This window comes from Sinocyclocheilus grahami, unplaced genomic scaffold (genome assembly GCF_001515645.1).
Source record: "Sinocyclocheilus grahami isolate Dianchi unplaced genomic scaffold, SAMN03320097.WGS_v1.1 scaffold9.1, whole genome shotgun sequence".
NCBI classification, from domain to species: Eukaryota; Metazoa; Chordata; class Actinopteri; order Cypriniformes; family Cyprinidae; genus Sinocyclocheilus; species Sinocyclocheilus grahami.
In genome coordinates, this window is record NW_015505188.1 from 1382706 (window position 1) to 1403697 (window position 20992).

At 36.8% G+C, this 20992-nt stretch overlaps 1 protein-coding gene across 3 annotated transcripts in view; it reads right to left on the reverse strand.

Moving 5' to 3' along the window:
- The window catches only part of LOC107591833 (protein sidekick-1-like), a 368532-nt gene that overhangs the window by 93145 nt on the left and 254395 nt on the right, over positions 1-20992 (reverse strand). For all 3 annotated transcript variants that reach the window (XM_016281108.1, XM_016281124.1, XM_016281117.1), the window contains exons 6-9: positions 11778-11889; positions 9236-9426; positions 3484-3567; positions 985-1179 (exon numbers count right to left, since the gene is read on the reverse strand). In XM_016281108.1, the coding sequence (XP_016136594.1) occupies positions 985-1179; positions 3484-3567; positions 9236-9426; positions 11778-11889 (582 nt within the window). The remainder of the gene's footprint in view (positions 1-984; positions 1180-3483; positions 3568-9235; positions 9427-11777; positions 11890-20992) is intronic.

Consider the following 20992-nt stretch of genomic DNA (forward strand, 5'->3'; position numbering starts at 1 on the left):
TATATTGCGATACATATTGATATTGAATTATTGTCCAGCCCTAAATATGCTCCGATGTTTTTTTTTACGGTGACCTCACTCACAGGCTCTCTGGGGAGATAAAGGCCTGATGAGTGATTACACATCAAACTAGCATTCATCCACTGTACTTATCCTTGATCACTTTAGCATGAAATAAATCTATACAGGAATAAAAAAGCCAGCAGAAGAACTAACACAGCTTTGATTGAACCACTGTTCAATGAGCGTGTCTAGATACGCACAATCAATATGCAAGAGAGAAGAAGCTGCAAGAGAGATCTTCAGCCATTCAGAGCTGAAATGAGCAAGTGCTTTTTTTTTTTACTAACTTTATTTTTACTCTAAAGTTCATCTTATTAGTGAGGTTTTATGCACCAAACAGTATTAGTTCTATTTTTATTTTTAGACATTTTTCTGACCCTGAACACTGTAAAATGTTTCTTTTTAAACAAAATATTACTTTTCTTAATGTCCAAGTTTCATTCCCAAAAATGGCCTGTACAATCACAATTGGATAATTCAAAGGTCAATACAGCTGGAAGTTAAAATCATTACGGAAATCTACATACAGTAAATATGTGCAGTCGGGGCTGTGGTAATTATCTGTGTGATGAGAGTGCTCCTCTGAGGGGGTCTTAATGTCCTCATGTACGGATCAGGGCAGTGCCCTGACAAACACTACGATGTAATCAACTCCAGACAGGCCTCTCCACAGGGAGCCGTTGCGTCTCTTATGGAAGAGAGTGAGAATCACACAACCGTAGATTAGGAACAACACATCTGTCACGGCGGGGAACTGCTGTACAACGGCTGAGAGAAGGTGCACTTTGCAGCTGGCCACATCTAATACCCTTGACAACGTCTCGATTGTTTATGTGTCAATAATTAGTAGCAGTGAGTCTGGCAAATATGCGATAAAGAATGCATGACGCCCCTCTGCTCGGACCTCAGGTTCAGACTCACTTGTGATGTCCAGGTAAGTGTGGACCTGAGCCTCTCCGGCAGAGTTCCTGGCGAAGCACTGGAAGATTCCGGCATCAACGGGCTGTAGCTTCCTGACCTGAAGGCCCATGCTGGAGGTGACCTTGTAGCGGGGGTTGTTGAGTTTACTGAGGGGCACGGCATCCTTATACCACTCCAGCTTTGGTATAGGCACCCCTGTGAATTAAAAAACACATGATAGGTCAATATGATGGTCAGATGAAGGTAGGAATTGAACAGTTGGGTCCATCATTTTTTAATGAAATTTTAAATGAAACCTGGAAACATTAAATTATTATTATTATTATTTTTTAAAGAAAAGTGTTTAATAGTTTGAAATGCTTTAAAAAAATGGGAAAGAAAGTTAAAGGAAGTAAAAAAAAACTGAAAAATTTATATTAAGTTCAAAATAAAGTAAAAAATCATAAAATGTATGGATGCAAAATCCAATAAATATTTTCACATAATGGCTGATCACTGACAAAATGCAGACATTAAAATGGCAATCTATTTTGTCTAAATAAATTAATAATTATAATAAAAAATATATTAAATGTCTATTTAAAGGTGAATTTAGTAATCACAACATTATATCGTACAATATATAAAAAAAGGATATTCATTTTGAGATTTACTAAAGATTACATTTACCAGTATAAATACATTTTAAATGGTACATTTTAAAAATAACCTCAGTGTAACAATAGAGGAATAGACAGACAGACAGACCGATAGATTGACAAAGAGACAGATTGATTGACAGACAGATAGATAGATTGATAGATTGAGAGACAGAGAGACAGATTAACAGACAGACAGCTAGATAGACAGACAGACAGATTGATAGAGGTTGACAGACAGACAGATAGATTGACAGAGAGACAGAGACAGATAGATTGACAGACAAAGAGACAGATAGATTGACAGACAGACAGACAGATAGATTGATAGACAGACAGAGAGACCGATAGATAGACTTAACAAAACAATAGAACAACAGAAACTTGTAGAATTTCATGCAGCTCAAGTGCTGCTGTCATTGAAACTAATCTAATCTAATGCTAAGCTAATCGCTAAAGCCACCTATTATTGTTGGTCTATTGTCTGAGGCGGCACTACATTATATAAGCTTCCCAGGTTCAGTGAATCCATTTTGCCAATGTGAAATGTTTATCCCATTCTTGTTTCTGTAAGTGAAGGCCTGTGCGGTATGAAGCACACTGGTCTAAACACTCTTTATTATACACACTCATTGGTCTAATTTTGAAAATGCTGGCTGCACCCTTTGCAGTATATAAAAAAAGATGACGTGTCAAATGTAAATGACATGAACTGAGGCCTTAAGCCTCCAAACAGATTCGACTACCACGCTTCTAAGAATATTCCAGTAGCTTGGATAAGTGCACTCTTGGGGGGAATGATTTAAGTAACAGCTGAAAGTGCTAACAGAGAAAATCATCAATCGCTGTGGCTCTCGTCTGCATCAAGAGAAGGCCACCAGATTGTATTATTCAAACTCATTTAGCGCTCTTCGCCTGTGTTTAATGGCTGTATCAAGCTCTACTCGGCAGCAAACAGCCACAGACTTTTCCGTGCAAATTTTCCGAGACATATCAAAAGAGCGAGGGGCTCTGGGCATGTGTTATAGTCTTTTCCTTGATCCTCGAGAGCTAAAGACTTCTGATTCTGCTCTGGAGAGATATAACTTCTCAAAACAAAAGGATTCCTTTCAATCCAGCCACATAAAAAAGTGAGAACGGTCCCAGAAGCAGCACATAAGAGAGGTAATGGATTGATTCCACTTTCCACTCTTGAGGATACGCCGGGGTGACCCGCTTGTTTTTATTTCTCGCAGTCCATCTGATGCTGAGGGATCATTTTTACCCCTCGCTGAAATTGCAGCTGAGCCTAGCCTGAACCTCAATGGACAAATATCATAAGTACGGTTATAACAGTCAGGCCGACTTTCCATTCCAGCATTATTAGAAAGCTAGAGAATATTTCTGGCAGAAAACCAATACCATTTCATCGTCCATTTTTCCACTCTATAATGATAATAGTTTAAGCCCCTTCCCATAAACACCTCATATCTCACAGCTAATCGTAAACTCTTCGCCACTCGTCCGAAAGCCCTCCATTTGTCTTCGACGAACTAAATGTACAGATTTTATAAATCACCCTCAAACAGAGCAAGGCACAGCCTTTGGGGTTGGTTAATAGCCCCGACCGGCACTCCTGAGTTCATTCACGATAGTAGGCGGCAGTGCAAATAATGCGACGTGAAAATTGCTATAAATACCTTTACGTAACAAAGCTTACTGACTACAAAAGCTCTGAGCGCTCAATGAAGTGCTTGGATCAGAAGGGGGGTTGTGAAGTGTATTGTATGTCTATTGTGTGTAAAGCATATTGCAGAGTATACTTATAAATCTCGAATCAATCCAGCCCCCTCGCATTAAGTCCCGCACGTAAAGCACTCACCGTGAGCTTGGCATTGGATATCCATGCTTTTCTCCACCTCTCCCATCATCTTTCTCCTGGGCTCAGCGGTGAAATAGGGCGCCTCTGCAAAAAGCAAATAGGCTTATTTGAGAACACACTGACATTTCTCAACTGAATTCAAAAGAATTAAGTTTTTCGAGGTACTGAAATTCATAAATGGCTTCAGAATAATGGAGTGATTCCATTAGTGGAATTTATCATGTATTTTCTTAAAAATTTTATTTTCATTGAGCGCTGATGGACGTGGGACAAATTTATTCCCTTTTCTGTGCCAGCTGAACGTTTACTGGAGCAAAAGTAATGAATTCATAAACATTGTCAAAACTGAAATGCTCGGCTTGTGGGCTTAATGTGGTCACGTGTCTTCGGCAGTCAGACAAGTGGAAGGGTCCCATTAAGACTGAGAGCACTGGTGGGCATGTTTCATTCACTCACCTAATGCACAACGTCCTCTACTGTAATGCTTGGACTTCCTGCAGAGGTACAAATGGCCACTGAGACTTTCTCACAATACTGCAGTCTTAGATTATAGATTTCATGCTTATAAAACATCTGTAATGAGGAAAATCTGCCATTTATTATGTTCACATTATACTGTAAACAGATCTGTAGGAATGCTGTTTTGTTTTAAAGGAACCGTTCATCCCGTTTTCTGTAGAGGGAAATCTTAGTCAAAATGTTCACACCGCACTTTTACACGTGTAGTCCATACGACTTCCAAGTCACGTAATTTCATATCACTCCCAAACAAATACGCAAAATTGTACCTTGAGGGCTACAACAGCTTGTCACTGGGGCAGTATCCTTTAAAGCAGTGGTCACCAACCTTTTTAGGCCCAAGATCCCTGACCTCGGCCTTTATGAAAGACAAGATCTACCTATTGAAGAATTGATAGAAAAAGACATCCCAGATTGTACTTCAAATTTGAAGCCTTTTACTTCTACTTAATTAGTGACGCGCCGATCATAGCTGATTCAGAATTCAGATTTTCTTTCTTTTTATTTAAACTAGCAAATTGGATTCTGATACTGATACTGATTTTTAAGCGAATTTATTTATTGGCTATTTGCTTTATAACAAACAAACTGGCTTTAAACAAAAATATCTAGCCATTTGAAATTAGAGGCAACCACTGCATTTTAATCATGATCTGCACGGGCAGTTGTTTTTGATTTGATTTAGATTCATTTCAGGATTTAAAACAAAAACAGAATGGTCTGACTTTAGGTGTTATTTATTTATTTGCTACATAAAACATCTGCACGAAACAAAAACAGCAGGTCTGAATGAGACGCACTCTCTGACAGCAGGTGGCGCCTATGAACAGGGTTGCCAGGTTTTTCGGCGGGGATCTTCCAGTAAAATTCACATTCCAGGGACTAAATATCAAGTTATTGGGGTCGCTTCAACCCGCGGACATGAACAACAACCGCGGACGTGGCAACACTGCTTATGAACCGACCACACTATATCGTTTCCTTGTTTACCGCTGTAAACAAAGCAGAGTTGCGCTTTATACGGAGAAGAAAATGCCATTGCCATCGAAACTTTTCTCAAGACAGTTCCCTTCAGTGATACATTAATATAACCCCATAAATGTAATGCACTTTTGTACTTATTTTCCTGTTTTTTTCGGGATCTGCTGGGACAGTGATAAAGATCTACCAGTCGATTGCGATCGACGGGCTGGTGACCACTGCTTTAAAGGGACATTTTTGCACCTTAATGTTTGAGGCGGGGCTGTATGTTTGCCCGTCCAATGGCAGATGAAGGGAGTGGGAGTGGTATTACACACTCGTTATCCACTAAAAATCAAATGATATTACATTGGTCAGCTAAATATCTACAGCGGATCTAAAATATTCATAATTAATTATAACTAGTTATGATTAATTATTCATATTTCCCATGAGCTGATTCGTTACAATTTTAACTGACATGAGGGTGAATTAAATGTTCATTTTTGGGTAAATTATATCTTTAATCAGTTATTTAGATGCTTTTAATCATGAAAATGGGGGCGAGAAATCACATTCATAGATTTATTTTTTATGAGCTATTTCATAGAGCTCTTTAATAGTTCTACAAGAAATTAATCTCATATGATGTACAGCTTACAAGAGACAATTGTAGAGATTTATGCTTGAGAGACAGATCTGTGATGTGTGCTTTCTGAGAAAAACTTGTAGACCATCAAAAATCTGAAGTGCATCTTTTAACCAAATAAGCAGATTTATAAATGCATACTTAGAGATCTTGAATATAATTAAGACACCCAAACAGTTACTAAGCTTTTGACTTATGTGCAGCAACACTCTGACAGCCCACATTCATCAATTCACATGCACTCTTGCCCAGTGCAATATATTCCTCGTGTTACTGATTCGTCTGTCTATACATTTGTATTGGACTTCACATGGAGCTCAGAACACCTGTCAGCTGGGCTCTCAAATGGACACTGATGTGAAGTGATGAGAAGGCATAAATATTTAATATGCTGTTTAGCTCAATGGGTTTCCATATATAACTGTACAGAGAAGAGGTGGACAAACTGCATATACTCAGTATGTGTTAAATAAATGCAAAGACAGGAAAACTGTTGAATTCAGCATGACATTTACATTAATCAGAGAAAGCATTAAAGCTAAATCCTTTAGGAACAGATCATTGAGAAATTTAGAGAGTTTAGAGAGTTAAGAGATGAAGACAAATTTGAGCAATTAAATCAATTTCAGCAAGGTATATGGTTCACTGCTACTGCTACAGTAAAAAAAAAAAATCCTTTTTAGGCATTGGTCAGTTTTGAGATTTTGGGCTATTGCTTTCATAACTTGTCACCTTTCAGACTACTGGAAAGAAAACATTCAAATTACACGTAAGCCTTTATTTTATTATACTTTATCTATTTGCATCTGTATATTTCAATTACAAAACAAGTCTGTAAAGAGTTTTCTCAAAATGTGATTTTTAGTTTGTTAAAAGATTTGTTTTTTTTCAAAAGAACTTGTGTTCTTTCTATTTATTATAAAAAACTTGACCCTCTAACACTAGCACACTCTATTTTATCTACTTGTTTTCTTTTTATTTATTATAGAAAATAATAATAACTTGACCCTCTAACACTAGCTCTCTCTATTCTATCTACATTTCATTATTTTAAATTATTATAAAGGGTCTGCTAAATGATTCAATTAGGTCAGGAATTTGGTCCATGGTCTTCTCTTCACTCACTACCAGAGGTCACCCATCATCACATTGACTCACATTTCAAAAACTGTTACATCTCTCTCCGCACTACATTTCCCAGAACCCATTGCACTACACTGATCATGGACTCACCTGCAATCAATTACACACACACACACACTATAAAAACCACACTCAAACCATCATTCAGGGCTGAGTATTGTTTGCACTTATCTCTGTGTTTAGCGATAGCAACATTACGGAGCCATTCTTAGTTTTCCTAGTCTTGCTCATTGCCTGTTTCACCCGTGTTTTGATCCTAGTCTGTTTCCCTCGTCTTGTCTGTTCTCTGCCTGCCTTGGGGCCCGTTCTTCGTATGTCGCTTATTACATCCGAGATGAAATGTCACATCCAAAATTATATCATCGTGCTAATCAGGATCTGGCTAATTCGGTTCTTCGAACGCACCTGTTGTTGATGATTAGTAGGCTATGGCTGGTTTGAGTTATCTGAGATAATTGCGTGTTCATGGGTTGGTTTAAAAGGGGCTATGTATCGATACTCGAAACCATGATCAGCAATGCAGCGATTGGCTGGCGGCAAGACAGCAATGTAATAACATCATATAATTAAAAAAGACACCTGACGAAAAACTTGACACATTTTTGGACTTTTATAAGGAAACAGCCAAGCGAACAAAACTACATAAACGTTATAATAGATACATTTTTATTTTATTTACATTTTTTTACATGATTCCCAATTATTTATATTCACGATTTCTAATATTTGTACAGGCTTTACATTTTTATTTCAGTGTAGTAATTAACAATTCATTTAATTTTATATTTGAACAGATTTGTTACATGACAGCATTAATTAAAATTTCTTAAGGGACAAGATCATGTTATCTGCATCTCCTGCGCTCCATCAAGCCACTCCCATAATAGCTGCCATCACTCAAATTAATGCACGACTCTACATTATCTGTATAGCATGTGTGTAAGACTCGAATACAATTATGAAGTAATAATTTTATGAAAAATCTTTCAGTGAGTAAAACTGGCTGTGTCTATAGTATTAAAGACTACACAACATTATTATATTATCTTTAAATTAATTTTAAAATGATTATTATTTTAAATTATTGTCCCTGGATTAGTAGGGTACTCTTGTAATAAAGTATCAGTGGTAGCAGACAGATTTTAAGAATAAATTAATTTTAAAAAGGTGCAATCTAATCCTGTTTCCATGAAATAATCCTGCTCCCGATCAGGTTTAAATTTACGGACCTGTTGCTATGACAGCAACTCTGGAATGAGCTTTGAAGAACCAAACAATCCAAGATCATGCCAAATCCTCAACAATCAAATCCAGCTAACTGAGTTAGCGACGTACAAAAAACGGGCCCCTGGTCTATATCTCCTGTCTTGGATTATCCCTTTGTCTTGACGTGTCAGACTTTGTTTGCACCTCGCCTGGACTTTTGCCTGTTCGTGGATTACCCGTATACTTCACCCTCTGGATTACGGTCGCCGTTGACTGACCCACGCCTGTTTTAGGATTACTCTTTCGTCTTGCCCTGTCTATATCTGTTTGCTGGTATTGACCACTGCCTGTTTTTGACCATGTCTTGGAATAAAGCTTTGCATTTGGCTCTGCACGGCTCTCGTCTCGCTGATTCTGTAACAAATTAATTGTATTCTTATAAAAATCATTATATTAACATTTTTATTATTAGATATTATAGTAACTTTAAAATATTATTAATAACGTATAAACACATTTTTATTAGTATTATATACAAGTATCATTATTGAAATATAAGATGACACATTAATGATATTAAATAATATTTTTCTGTTCTTTAATGTTCTGTACAAATTATACTTGTACAATAGAATATTATTAAGGAAAATATAATATTAATAATAATAACAATTATTATTATTATAGACATAATAACAAAAACAACAACAATAATAATAATTAATATCATTATTTACTTAAAATAAACGTAACTAAATATGACTACATTATATAAAGTAATTTTAAGCGTAAGATGAGGCATAAATGGCTCCTTAGGCTACCAATCTATTCTATTAATTTAACATTGTGTTCATGTAACAGAAAATATGTTTGCAGATCCCACGCCGCTTACACGCCGCTATTTAAAAAAAACTACAAATTATGTGCACTTTCTGCTATTAAGTAAATCAAATGACTTGGAAATAGGCCTGATGGCATATCACTGGTGTGTGTTCAGGATGATCCTAATGTGTAGTATTACCTGGTGATATTCACTGTGACCGATAGCTGTAATGCCTGAGGCTCTCCTAAAAGCTCTTAGCTCAGCTAATACAGTGTGTAATTTCAGGTTTTATGCACAGTAATGTAGTGCTATATCTATCAGAGGGCTTTGCTGTTCATCACTCCCCACTGAGTGGAACCATTAAGATGGTGGATTTTCTCTCCAGACGTACAGCTGTGAAAGCATTGTGTCGGAGACAAGAAATTGAGTTTTTATTGGACGAAGTGTTTCACCTATGATGAAGAGGAAGGCTCTGGCCTCTGCCGGTTTCACACTGCTGTCCAAAAGTGAGGCTTCGCACACGTACATGCCCACATCGGCACTCGTTGGGTTGATGATGGTCAAGCGCCGGCCGAAGGAGCCCACACCACTGGCCACTTCAACGCCGTTTCTCCGCCACATCAAACTGAGCTTCTCAACCGGACTGTGGAAAACAACAGTGCAGAAATACGGTGTTTATATTATGGTGTGAAATACTTTGTTGCTGCTAATTCTGCTGATTTAAACATGTCACCAAGTTGACATTAACCAGTTAGGTTAGTGTTAGGTAACAAATGTAAGGTTTTGTTGAAATTTTGAGAATTATTTAGAAGCGGCAGTAGAAGATTTTTTTCTGGCATTCTCTACTGTTCAAAAGCTTGGATCAGTAAGATTTTTAAAAAAGAAATTAGTACTTTTATTCAGCAAGAATGCTGTAGAATGTGTTAGATTAGTTTATATGTCTTAGATTTATCCAATAAAGCCTTATTTATATTGAAAAGAGAAGTATCTCGTGTTTTGTGCTCACAAGTTAATGTCTTAAACTGCCGATCTTGTTACTATGCTAATTAATAGTGTTTTCACTATATTTTGGATATAAATATCCATTGCAGAATTGATGTCATACAGCTCGTTTAATGACTCGCTGGCCGTCTCAGTGATCAGCCGTAAAACAGTGATTCTGTCCTAATTCCCTTACATATTAATGGTGGAGTTCCCTTTAAAATCTTAAATGAGTCCCTTTGAGCTAAACTGACCTGTTTCCCTTACAATGCATTAAATTGATCAAAAGTTACAATAAAGCCATTTATACTGTTACAAAAGATTCCAATTTTAAATATATATGGTGTTCTTTTTAGACTCCTGAAAAAATTTTATTGATTTCCACAGAAATCGAATTAAGCAGCACAACTGTTTTCAACACTGGTAATAATAATAAATGTTTTCAAGCAGCAAATCGGCATTTTAGACTGATATCTGAAGGATCATGTGACACTGAAGACTGGAGTAATGGCTAGTGTTGTAATACTCGAGACCATTCTTGGTTTCAAGACCGGTCTTAAGACCATTTTTTGAAGGTCTTGGTCTTGTCTCGGTCTCGACTGCATTTGTACTCGGTCTTGTCTCGGTCTCAGACTAAAAGTTCACCAAAATTAATACAAATGCCCCAAAAATTCAAGATATGATTGCAACAAAGTACTTGTAGGAGATCTTGTTTTTATATTATAACATATAATTAAAGGGGTTATATGATGTTGCTAAAAAGAACATTATTTTGTGTATTTGGTGTAATGAAATGTGTTTACGCGGTTTAAGGTGGGTTTTAATTTCGATTTTTTTTTTTGGGTATTTCGCCAACTAAAATAGTTCCAAAAAAAGTCCTGCAATCCATAGCAACTGTTGCGTTTCCAAACAACTCACAGCGGTGATTCGTTACTGAATGAATCAGCTGCTTTGAACAAATAGGTTGAATAAATGATTCTGTGACTCACACATTGTCAGGATCATGGACTGTCTGTGTCATGTTTTGCCCCGGTTTCTGTTCCCTTATTTGGTCATGTTCCTGTCCTCGTTTTGTTATTAGTTTGATTGGTCATCCCATACACCTGTGTTTCCTCAATCATCCCCTGTATTAAAGTCCTAGTCTGTGCAGTCTGTCTCTGTCGGTTCTACTCGTTACATTGATGTGTTTCCTACTGTCTCCAGTGTTGATGCACCCTGTGTTCCATGGATTAGAGACTGCTTCGTTTATTCCTCGTCTCCATCATTCCTCGCCATCACAGATTGTGACACACATTAAGTAATTTGCCGCCACCTAGCCATTTTTAGGTAGACATTCATATAAAATTTTTTCCCCCATCAAATTTCTATATTCAAAATTTTATTTTTCAAACATTAATCTCAACAATATTTATTAAACTGTAATTGTACTAATTCAGATGCAGCTTCTGTGCCAACTCTGAAGTGCAAACATGAATTTTGTTGTTAGTGATTTAATTTGATTGATAACAGCTCTAAATAGTGTCTAATTGTTCTAATTGTATTTATTGATTAAATATTAGATATTTGTCAGGCAATAAATGTGGATCTTTGTGGGTGAATTTCAGGAGTGCATGTTTGGTCTTGGTCTTGACTTGGTCTCGACCTGCCTTGGTCTTGTCTTGGTCTCGGTTTAGGTGATCTTGACTACACTAGTAATGGCTGCTGAAAATTCAGCTTTGCATCACAGGAAAAAAGTTGTTTAAAATAGAAATAGAAAATAGATATTTTAAATTGTAATATTTCATATATACTGTTTTTACTGTATTTTTTGATAAATGCAGCCTTTGTGATCATAAGAGACTTCTTTTAAAAACAATATAAAAATCTTGCTATTATAATAATGGCTTTGAAATGAAGGTTAAATGGAGTAAGACAGTCTGAATATTGATGATTGTGAACCTGTCAGAGGTAAATGAATATTAAATTAACTGTACTCCTGCTGGGAACAGTGTGTGTTCATATATCTGTACTCACCGCGCATTAGCAACACACTCTAGTGTGGCCTCACTGATTCCGGCCACCACTGTAGTGTTTCGGGGTGGGATTACAATCACTGGAGCCACAGGGTCCGCCGGGGCCTCTGAATCTAAACAGAAGAGAAGGTGATAGGAGAGTGAGATAAGAGACCTTGAGATCTACATCTGGCTCTAAAATACCTGAAAGCTGGTCTTTCAGCCTGGTCAAGTCGATTAAGCTGGTTTTGGTTGTCCCCAAAGTACCCCAAATCCCCACAAACCTATCAAAACAAACCAGCCTAACAGTTTCACCAGGCTAGGCGGATTTAAGTAGTTTTCACATAGGAAACATTAAGCAGGATCTACACTAAATCAGCCAACAAGTAAAAAGAGACTCTGAAAAAGACAAAAGCCAGAGAGTTCAGTTCTTTATGTTTCATGCTTGCCTGACACAGATTGTTTTGAATAATTAATCTTTTGGCAGTGGTCCTTTAACATGCTCCAAACAGTGGGATTCCTCTACACCCCCTCGTGCGGCTGTTATACGAAATCAACATTGCATGAAAACAGGCTTTTTACATTTTTTAAATGACCCAAGCACATCTCTCGTCTAATAGTGAAAAATTTAATCAGCTTCATTCTTTCCAGAGGAAAATTAGAGAATATCTAAAATATTGAAATCTTATGATAATGAGGATTTAAATAACTAAGTTGAATGCTAGAATCAAGCCTTTGATGTCGAATTTGATGAAATGCATGAAGGAGCAGCTGAACTCTGTCAAAAATTGGAACTTCATGTGCCACTGTACGTGTCCTAAAAGGGACTAGCTGCTCCAATTACAGATAGCATCTGATGTGAGTTATTAAATATGTCAAGGATCGTTCAGAGGCCATAACCACATATTCAGGATGGAGAGAACCAAATGTAATAGTTTAATTGAAAAATTGGCCAAGCTTTAATCTGAATATTGTCAGTGACCTTTAATATTCACAAAAAGAATATTAAAGGTCACTGCTAAAGATTGCATTTCACGTTATGATTTATGTTTGTACTTTGGGCTACAATTCCAGCAAATATTACAATATTGCAGGCTTGAAGTATTTCTTGACAGAAAACACAATCTTCTGTATGCCATATAAACACCACGTGGATAGACCCAAATGTTTCAGTGAAACGGAAAACTAAAAACATCAATAAATGCCAAGAAGTTCTTTAGAATTCTCATCAATCGCAAATGTGATGCTAATTTAAGCCAAATCTTGAATCCAGTGTAATATAACTAATTTATAACTAAATCTCCAGCGGTCTTTCGTGTCTGTAACAGCCGAGACCAAAACAGATTGCGTGGGGCGCATGGGCCTCCCTATCTCCCTCCCTCTGTATTTGCAGATGGGGCAACCCTTTGCAATATATTAAGATATTATTGAAAGACTCGTATTTGTTTTTGGAGCATTGAGAGTGAAAGTCCTATGGTGTGATAAATATGTGAGGCACAAAGTATGTTTCAGGGGATCCTCCGGTTGCTTCCTTCTTCTTCAATGGAAAAGTTGCCTCACCTGTGGCCATGGGAGGCAATAATCTGACCAAATCCATCAGGGATGCAGTAAACAGCACAATTCCCTCTTTTTACCACATGATCTCCATCGGACAAATGAGCCAGACATCAACTTCTATATTCAAGTACTTTGGGTTCCTCAACTTTGTCTTTTATTTATGGAAATTATGTTAGTTTATGAATATTAGGTTACGTTATCTCCTTTTCTGTGTACGCCTGTTATTAGAGGTTTACATTGACCGGATTTTTTGCGCCGCGGGATTAAATTCCAGAATAAAACGCGATAGCAGTCGTAACTCTGGGGTAATTTGAACAGGAGCGGGCGGTCTAACAATATCCCGTTCCCGACGTCCATTTAGAACAGCATATCTGCGCTTTATTCTTATTGACCACTGGTACAGCTTGCGCTCAGGACAGTTATGCACGCGCTGCACGCATGCTTTAAACGTCACGCGTTTTATTTGCGGGGTCTATGCGCAGCATGTGCACAACGATGCTCAGAGCAGGCTGTACCGGTGGTAAATATACAGCCCTCAGACAGAACCGGCAAGTTGTCGATGAGTGACAGACAGAGCAGAATAAGGATGGAGCAAAGTGTGGATGTGCTGTCCTTGAAGAAAGTTTTAAAATTTTTAAATATTTTGCTTAGCCTATAATTTTAAATGACAGATGTTGTATTTATAAATTTTTCTCTGTATTTTCTCTTACATTTTTTTTCCTACTGTATTGCATAAAATATTAAATGAATTTTGTGTCTTAAGATAATTCATATAAATTCAAGTCAAAGTCAATAAATTCAAGACTCTTGACAAGATGAATAAAATAACATACAATTTTGTGCAGACTACACTTTTATTTGTCAGCCTATCTCTCTTTCTTTCAGTAGCGGAAATTTAAATGTGAGATTCTGGAAACGAGATCTAAATTTAGCGGGAACAATCGGGTCGGGAAGAAAATTATTCTAAGCGGACAGTGGGTGAACAAAGAGTGAATATATAGCGGGAGCGGGTGGGTGCGGAATAGAACCTTGCGGGAGTGGGACTAAAAAAAAATAGTCCCGCGCAGACCTGTTATCTTGGCTGAGGCTCAAACTCCAATAATTGTATTAGGTCTGTTCCTGGGCTTCTGAATCTGTTCTTTGAATAGCTAGCCAAGGGTCTGAGTCAAAGTAATTATCTGCATTATTTCAATACAGATTATTTTGTCTAACCAAATCCAAAAAGGCACACAAAAGGGATAGTTCTCCCCAAAATGAAAAATCTGTCATCATTTAAATGATAAATGATGATATAATTTTCATTTTTGAGTGAACAATCCCTTTAAGGGGTGTTGAATATGAAATATGTATAATATGAAAATCTACCATGACCTGCCTCAAGTCTCAACATTCATTATGAATTCATTAAACTGCTTGTAAATCAATTATTTCCCATGAATGTCAAAAGTCTGATAGTGTCCACAGAGCTGAAACACCATTTAATCGAATGCTAGCTGTAAACTCCAAGACACTCCATACAGGAGGACAGAGAACCATGTGTTAAGGAAAAATTGGAGTATGTTTTACCAGAAAAAATTCAGTCTACTTCAAAATTTCATGCTTAGTTTGTTGCCATTTCTTTGTAATTATTTGTGAAATTTACTAGCAATTTCTGAGTGAAAATAATTTCTATACCATTTTTTTTCATTTTACTTTTGTCTTTAACGTATTAAAACAACAACAACAACAACAACAAAAAAGTTATCCACTGGTGTGGGGTTTGCAACTTGGTTTTCTAAAATATCTTACCATGTGATCCACGGTACTTCTTGTTCACTGTCCGGCAGCAAAGGCAAAAAGAGAGGAAAAATACCAGCCAAAACAGTGAATTTACAGTATGAATGTAGTGTATATGCACAGCATGATTCACACAAGCAGGGCATGTTATGGCATCAAGCTTTAACCCTAACTTTAAAAAGGGCAATGATTGGTCAACAGGAATGTTGTTCCAGGACCAATAAAAGATGTAGGAACATTTCCCACTTGTGTAAATTACATTAAGGGGTGTTTCATAAACTATGGTCAATTTTGTCCCTTTGGCACACTTTCTTTAGTTTATTTAATATGTCAGTTAACAGTGTCAAAGTGCACATGCATACACTTTTTTTTTTCATAAAAGTCCCCACCACATGGTCGTTTCTACCACATCTTTATACTATTCTATGATGGAAATGATGGTGGTGGAAATTAATTTTTTACATTTTTAGAATAAAATGTTCAACTTCTTTGTCTTTCATGGCTAGCATTTCATGTATCCTGAATACAAACTATTAAATAATATTTATATCCTTTTTGCATAATTTACCAAAAATACAGCTTGACTGGAAATGTTTTCTATTTAAGTGATTTCTTGATTCAACTGGCAGTAACCAGGCCTGGGTGTGGCTAGTGAAATTTAACTCAGCTTTCTAAAATAATGTGCTTAATTGCAGTTCTTTCACGATTTAACAGGAGGGGGCAATTAATTTTTCATGTAGGGCCACGTAGGTTTGGACAGCTTTTTCCCTTAATAAATGAAATCATCATTTAAAAACTGCATTTTGTATTTACTTGCATTATCTTTGTGTAATATTTAAATTTGTTTGATGATCTGAAACTTTAAAGTGTGACAAACATGCAAAAAAACAAGAAATCAGGAAGGGGGCCAACACTTTTTCACACCACTGTATTTTATGTTTTAAACTATTGTCTCCTTTGTAACCAAGTAGACTAACTGTTTTATAAACATAATAATTAAAATTTTTATAATAGATATCCATTTTTTAAGACTGAAAATCTGGATCTGGGATGAGCATAAAATAATCTACAAAAAAATCTACACATAAAAGACATTTGAAAAGCAGTAAAATAAAATAATGAATAAACTAACTGTAAAAAAGAAGTTCATTTTAATGTAATCTTAATATAACAAAAAGAAAAGGCTGAAATCTGCCAGTTTTAATTAAATCTACTTCTGGAACATGGATGGAACAAGTGCCCAAAGTTGAACAAACACCCATATACAGCATGGACAAACTATAATTACTGAAATGTGAAAATTAGATCATAATATATACTCAAAACAAGATTTAAATAAGTTCACAGTGCACAATGACAATCTATATGCGCTTCTATATTTGAGCCAATTTTCACAGCAACACATCAACCCTTAGACTCAAATAGAGATATTGTACAAGTACATGACCTACAGTTAATTGCAGTTGAGATGTGGAGGAACATGCCAGAACAGTCTCTTCAAGGCTGGAAACGATAAATGGCATCAGAGGGGTCCTTGTTTTCCTCCCCTAAATCTGTCGTCCCTTTAATTTACACAGTGCCTAATGAATTCCTATGAAGCGTGAAAATGTGATCTGATACCACACTACAAATAAGATAAAAAAAAAAAATAGCTGGCAGATTGACAGGCAAAAAAGACACTAAAGCTATAAAATATTCAGTGATTCAGGGACTGGGGAACCTTCAAGGCACATGTAGGAGTTTCTTCAGAAGGTATTGTCACACAAACAGGGCCAGATGAGCGAGCCGGGTGTCCGCGGAACACAGCTGAGAAAATATGAGGAAATATGTGCATTTGTAGATAATGACTGGGAGACAAATATTTGCTTTGTTGTTGCATGGAAGGTTTAGTATGGATGGCGGACATCGTGTGCCACCATTAATGGAGGGGCAAACAGCGGCGGCCCGCACGATTAGGACAGACGTGATTTCTAGCAGCGCTCGGGCCTGTGAACGACTGACACCTGGGAAGGAAGTTGGATTGACATAAGGAACCCGAGGGTCTATGAAATTAACCCGCTCTGCATCAAATGGAAGCTTATTCACATGCTCGTTCCATAATTTATGCTCTATGGGGGTATTTTTCTGTATAAATATTACAAATAACGGAAGACAGCATTTCGAATTCAGTCGTGCCGTGTGACAGATGCAGCCCCAAAAAAGAAACATTCCCAACCAGTGAATAGCAATGGAGTCTGATTCTCTCGCTCTGACCTCATCCAACCTCGTGCTGACAGCTGATGTGCGACTTCTGATTTTAAGTGCAGGTTCCTTACGGGCTTGTTCTGCTTGTGTTCTGTCACTTGTTTTGCCAGGTAAGGAGGTGGGGATGGGGCCACTCCGCTGGTCCGGGTTGCCCCTGAGGCCCTGCAGGCAGAAGCTGGCTCTCAGGACCTATTTAGACAGACTCCACATGAATGGTGAGGGCTTGATCCATATTCATTGTTAATGTGTTTGGCATCTCTTTATAGGCAGACCCTGCTGTGGACTTCACTTTTTCTTCCGCACATCTAACCCCACGGGCAACACGCTAACTCAGTCAATGTGGCATGTCAAATTGGGACGAGCTCCTGAGGATTGGGATAGTTCAGCAAAAAATAAATAAAAAAGTGTCGTCATAATTTTTTCCCATACAAAGACAGTTGACCACCTCTCTCAAGCTCCAGAAAATGTCACACAAATTATCCATATGGCTTGTGTGCTATATTCTAAGAATGACATTTAAGTCGTTATAATCGTTAACAAAAACTAAAATGAAAACTAAACTAAAACAAAAAATATAGCATAACTGAAAAAAAACAAATGAATTTTCATGACTCGAAAACTAAACTAATAATAATTTAATTTTAAAAATGTATATTATAAATTCTATAATATACATTTTTAGTTTTATGTACATGGTATATTATAAACATACAAACTGCCTTGATTAAACAATTAAAATGCCACTATACAGCAAAAAACAATAGACTGTGCTTAGATACTTTACACAATTAAATATATGTTTTAAACATATCAGGAAGCCCTGAAATACTAAAACTAAAACTAAAATAAATACTAATTAAACTCTGAAATAACTCTGAAACTATAATAGCCCTAAAAAGAATGATTTCGTCACCTTGGAATTATAAGGTTCTATCTGACATTTTTGTCAAAATTTTGTTATTCACATATTCATATTCTGTGACAACTTATTTACATTATGTGGTTGGATAGTGTAAACCACATCCAGTGGTTTACACTATCCAAGTAGTCTTTTTTTTAGAAAACAAAAAGGTTCTATCTACAAAGTCTAACTCTAACTTGGTTCTATAAGGTTCTATCTGCGTGAGCCAATCAGCACTTCGAATGCACACACGAGGACCAATCAGGATCAGCTTTCTTTGTCATGTCGCCAGACTGCGCCGTGATGGTGGAAGAGAGTGCAGAAAAACGCTAAATCAGTGAAGAGAAGACTAAATAATTTCACACAACGCAATGTTTATTAGAAACCTCATGATTGACTTTTATTTATGATCTTGTCAATGACAGCAGCCCAAATTCCAGAGAATTACAGTCTTTTTGTGTGTTTCGCTGAGTTATTTTCAGTTAGACACCACGCTAGCCAGCAGCGCTGTTAAGAGGATAGGTCCGGGTTTTGTAGTCTATTTGCTTTATTCCAGTCACGTCATTGTCATATGAGGGAAAGTTATGTATATATTAGGTTATGTTTTAACCTTGATCCATCCTGTGTACTTGTACTGAGCTTTATGTACTATGCAGCTATAAAGCTCTATGCTATGGCACACTGGATTAAAGTGTATACTACATTAAGTGAATATGTGATGAAATGTTACATTTTACATTGTTGGTAAAAACTGAGTTGTTGCATAGTTGAAGTAATTAATATATTTTAAATGTGAAATATTTGTAATTATATATAGTCAGTGAAACATTTTTCAATGTTTATTCAACTTTGTTAACTTTGTTTAACCAACTTTGTTTTGGTGTTCCTGTGGCTCAGTGGTAGAGCATTGCGTTAGCAGCGCTAAAGGTCGTGGGTTCAACACACATACTGGTAAAAAATGTATAGCTTGAATGCACTGTAAGTCGCTTTGGATAAAAGCGTCTGCTAAATGCATAAATTAAATTAAATTAGACACCTTTGCTGAAGCATTGTCTGTTTTCTTGCAGTTTTTTAGTCTTAAAATGTCTTAAACTTTACAATATTAAGCCTTAGAAGTCAAAAAGTCTACAATTTAATTGATTGGGTCTTAATTACAACAATAAACGTTAGCATGTTATTTCAGCCATACTGATGTCTAGAGAGAAAGCCATTTGACCTGTCACAATTTCTGTGGAATAAAGTCCAGGTCAGATGTATTACAGTAGCTGCTTTCTGTCTAAACAAAAAGAAACTTAAACTTAAATGGTTCCTGCAATAATTTGTTAAATTACCCACCATATTCCTGCCTAAATTTAACATCTGCACTGGACAAAATATTTAGCGTTTATAAAGTGTTTTTTTTTTTAAATTAGAAGGTTCTATCTGCATTTGACCCATTCCAGAAATCCCCATTTACAAATTTGAGAGGATTTTGATATTGTACATTTAGAATACATTTAAGGTCCCTGTCAACAAGAAACTTGTTCCCCATATAATTTTTGCTATATGGAATGCAAAAACTTTGAAGCTCAATATCTCAAAACTGCTCAGAACGGAGATAGAACCTTATAATTCCAAGGTGACGATTTGTTCAGGACTTGCTTGACTCAACTATCTGCTTTGGAAATATAGGAAAGTGAGTAAATTACAAAATTTTCATTTTGGGGTGAACTATCCATTTAAGGACCTGAGATCTTTGTTTCCTCAGTGCTGGCACTAAAAATGCTGTCAGCTCGTCTTTTTATACCACCACGGTATTAATGCCAGCCTCACCTGCAAACAGCCATGGAAGTCCTGAGTTAGATGTTCTTAATGTGACGGATTTGCCAAACGTCTGTTCTGCCAAACCACGAATCTGCCTGTTAGGTTACGCAGGATGAGAGTGAATGTGCAGGACTGGGATATATTTCCCAAGCTCACCATGGTTTACGCTGTTTTGAAGTGACCGCCCCTTAAATCTAGGAGCTGGTGTGGAGACAGAGGTTTTTTTTAAGGGACTTCGTTACCCACTGTCTGAAATCATGTTCAGATAGCACATGGAAGGTGTGGGATAATTAGACTGAGCGAGACCCTGCTCTCTTTGAGTCTCGCATTTCAGACATGCACTTTTATTGTTTCCCCACACGCGGCAGGCAGAACTTCAAAGTAATGGACCTGAAAGTCTGCTCTGAGAAACACCAGTGACTACAGCACACCTCAGCCTCTTTCTGAGTCTAGCATGGTGAAAGAATATTTGATCATTATTCGCCAGAATGCATAAAACTGTCATGACACAATCTGCTTACACTACCTCATTACAGCAACAAACATTTTACTTTGCCATCAGGATATCATGTAAAATCAAATAAATAAAAAACAATCCCATGCAACTTATGTTGTTTTATCCTCTACTGTTGCCCTCTAATTTTAATAATCAGTTCTGATCCAGTGTGGAAATATTGTACATACCAAAATTGTGATGTGATTTAGCCTTTTGGTCCATCTCTTCAATGCTGAGAACTTTGCAATAAAGAAGTTTAAATAAGAGAAAGTTTATTTCTCTGGGGTCAAGTGAAACGCTTTCATCTTATAAAAGCACACCCTGTTCACTAAGCTATCAAAGGAGCTGTCAATCAACAGGTTTCCCCTGGGCATTCAACTTTTGGACAAAGCTGCAAATGTGCAATATGCCTTATGTCTGGTGCGACCTACACAGAAGCCTTTCATTAAATAAATCATAG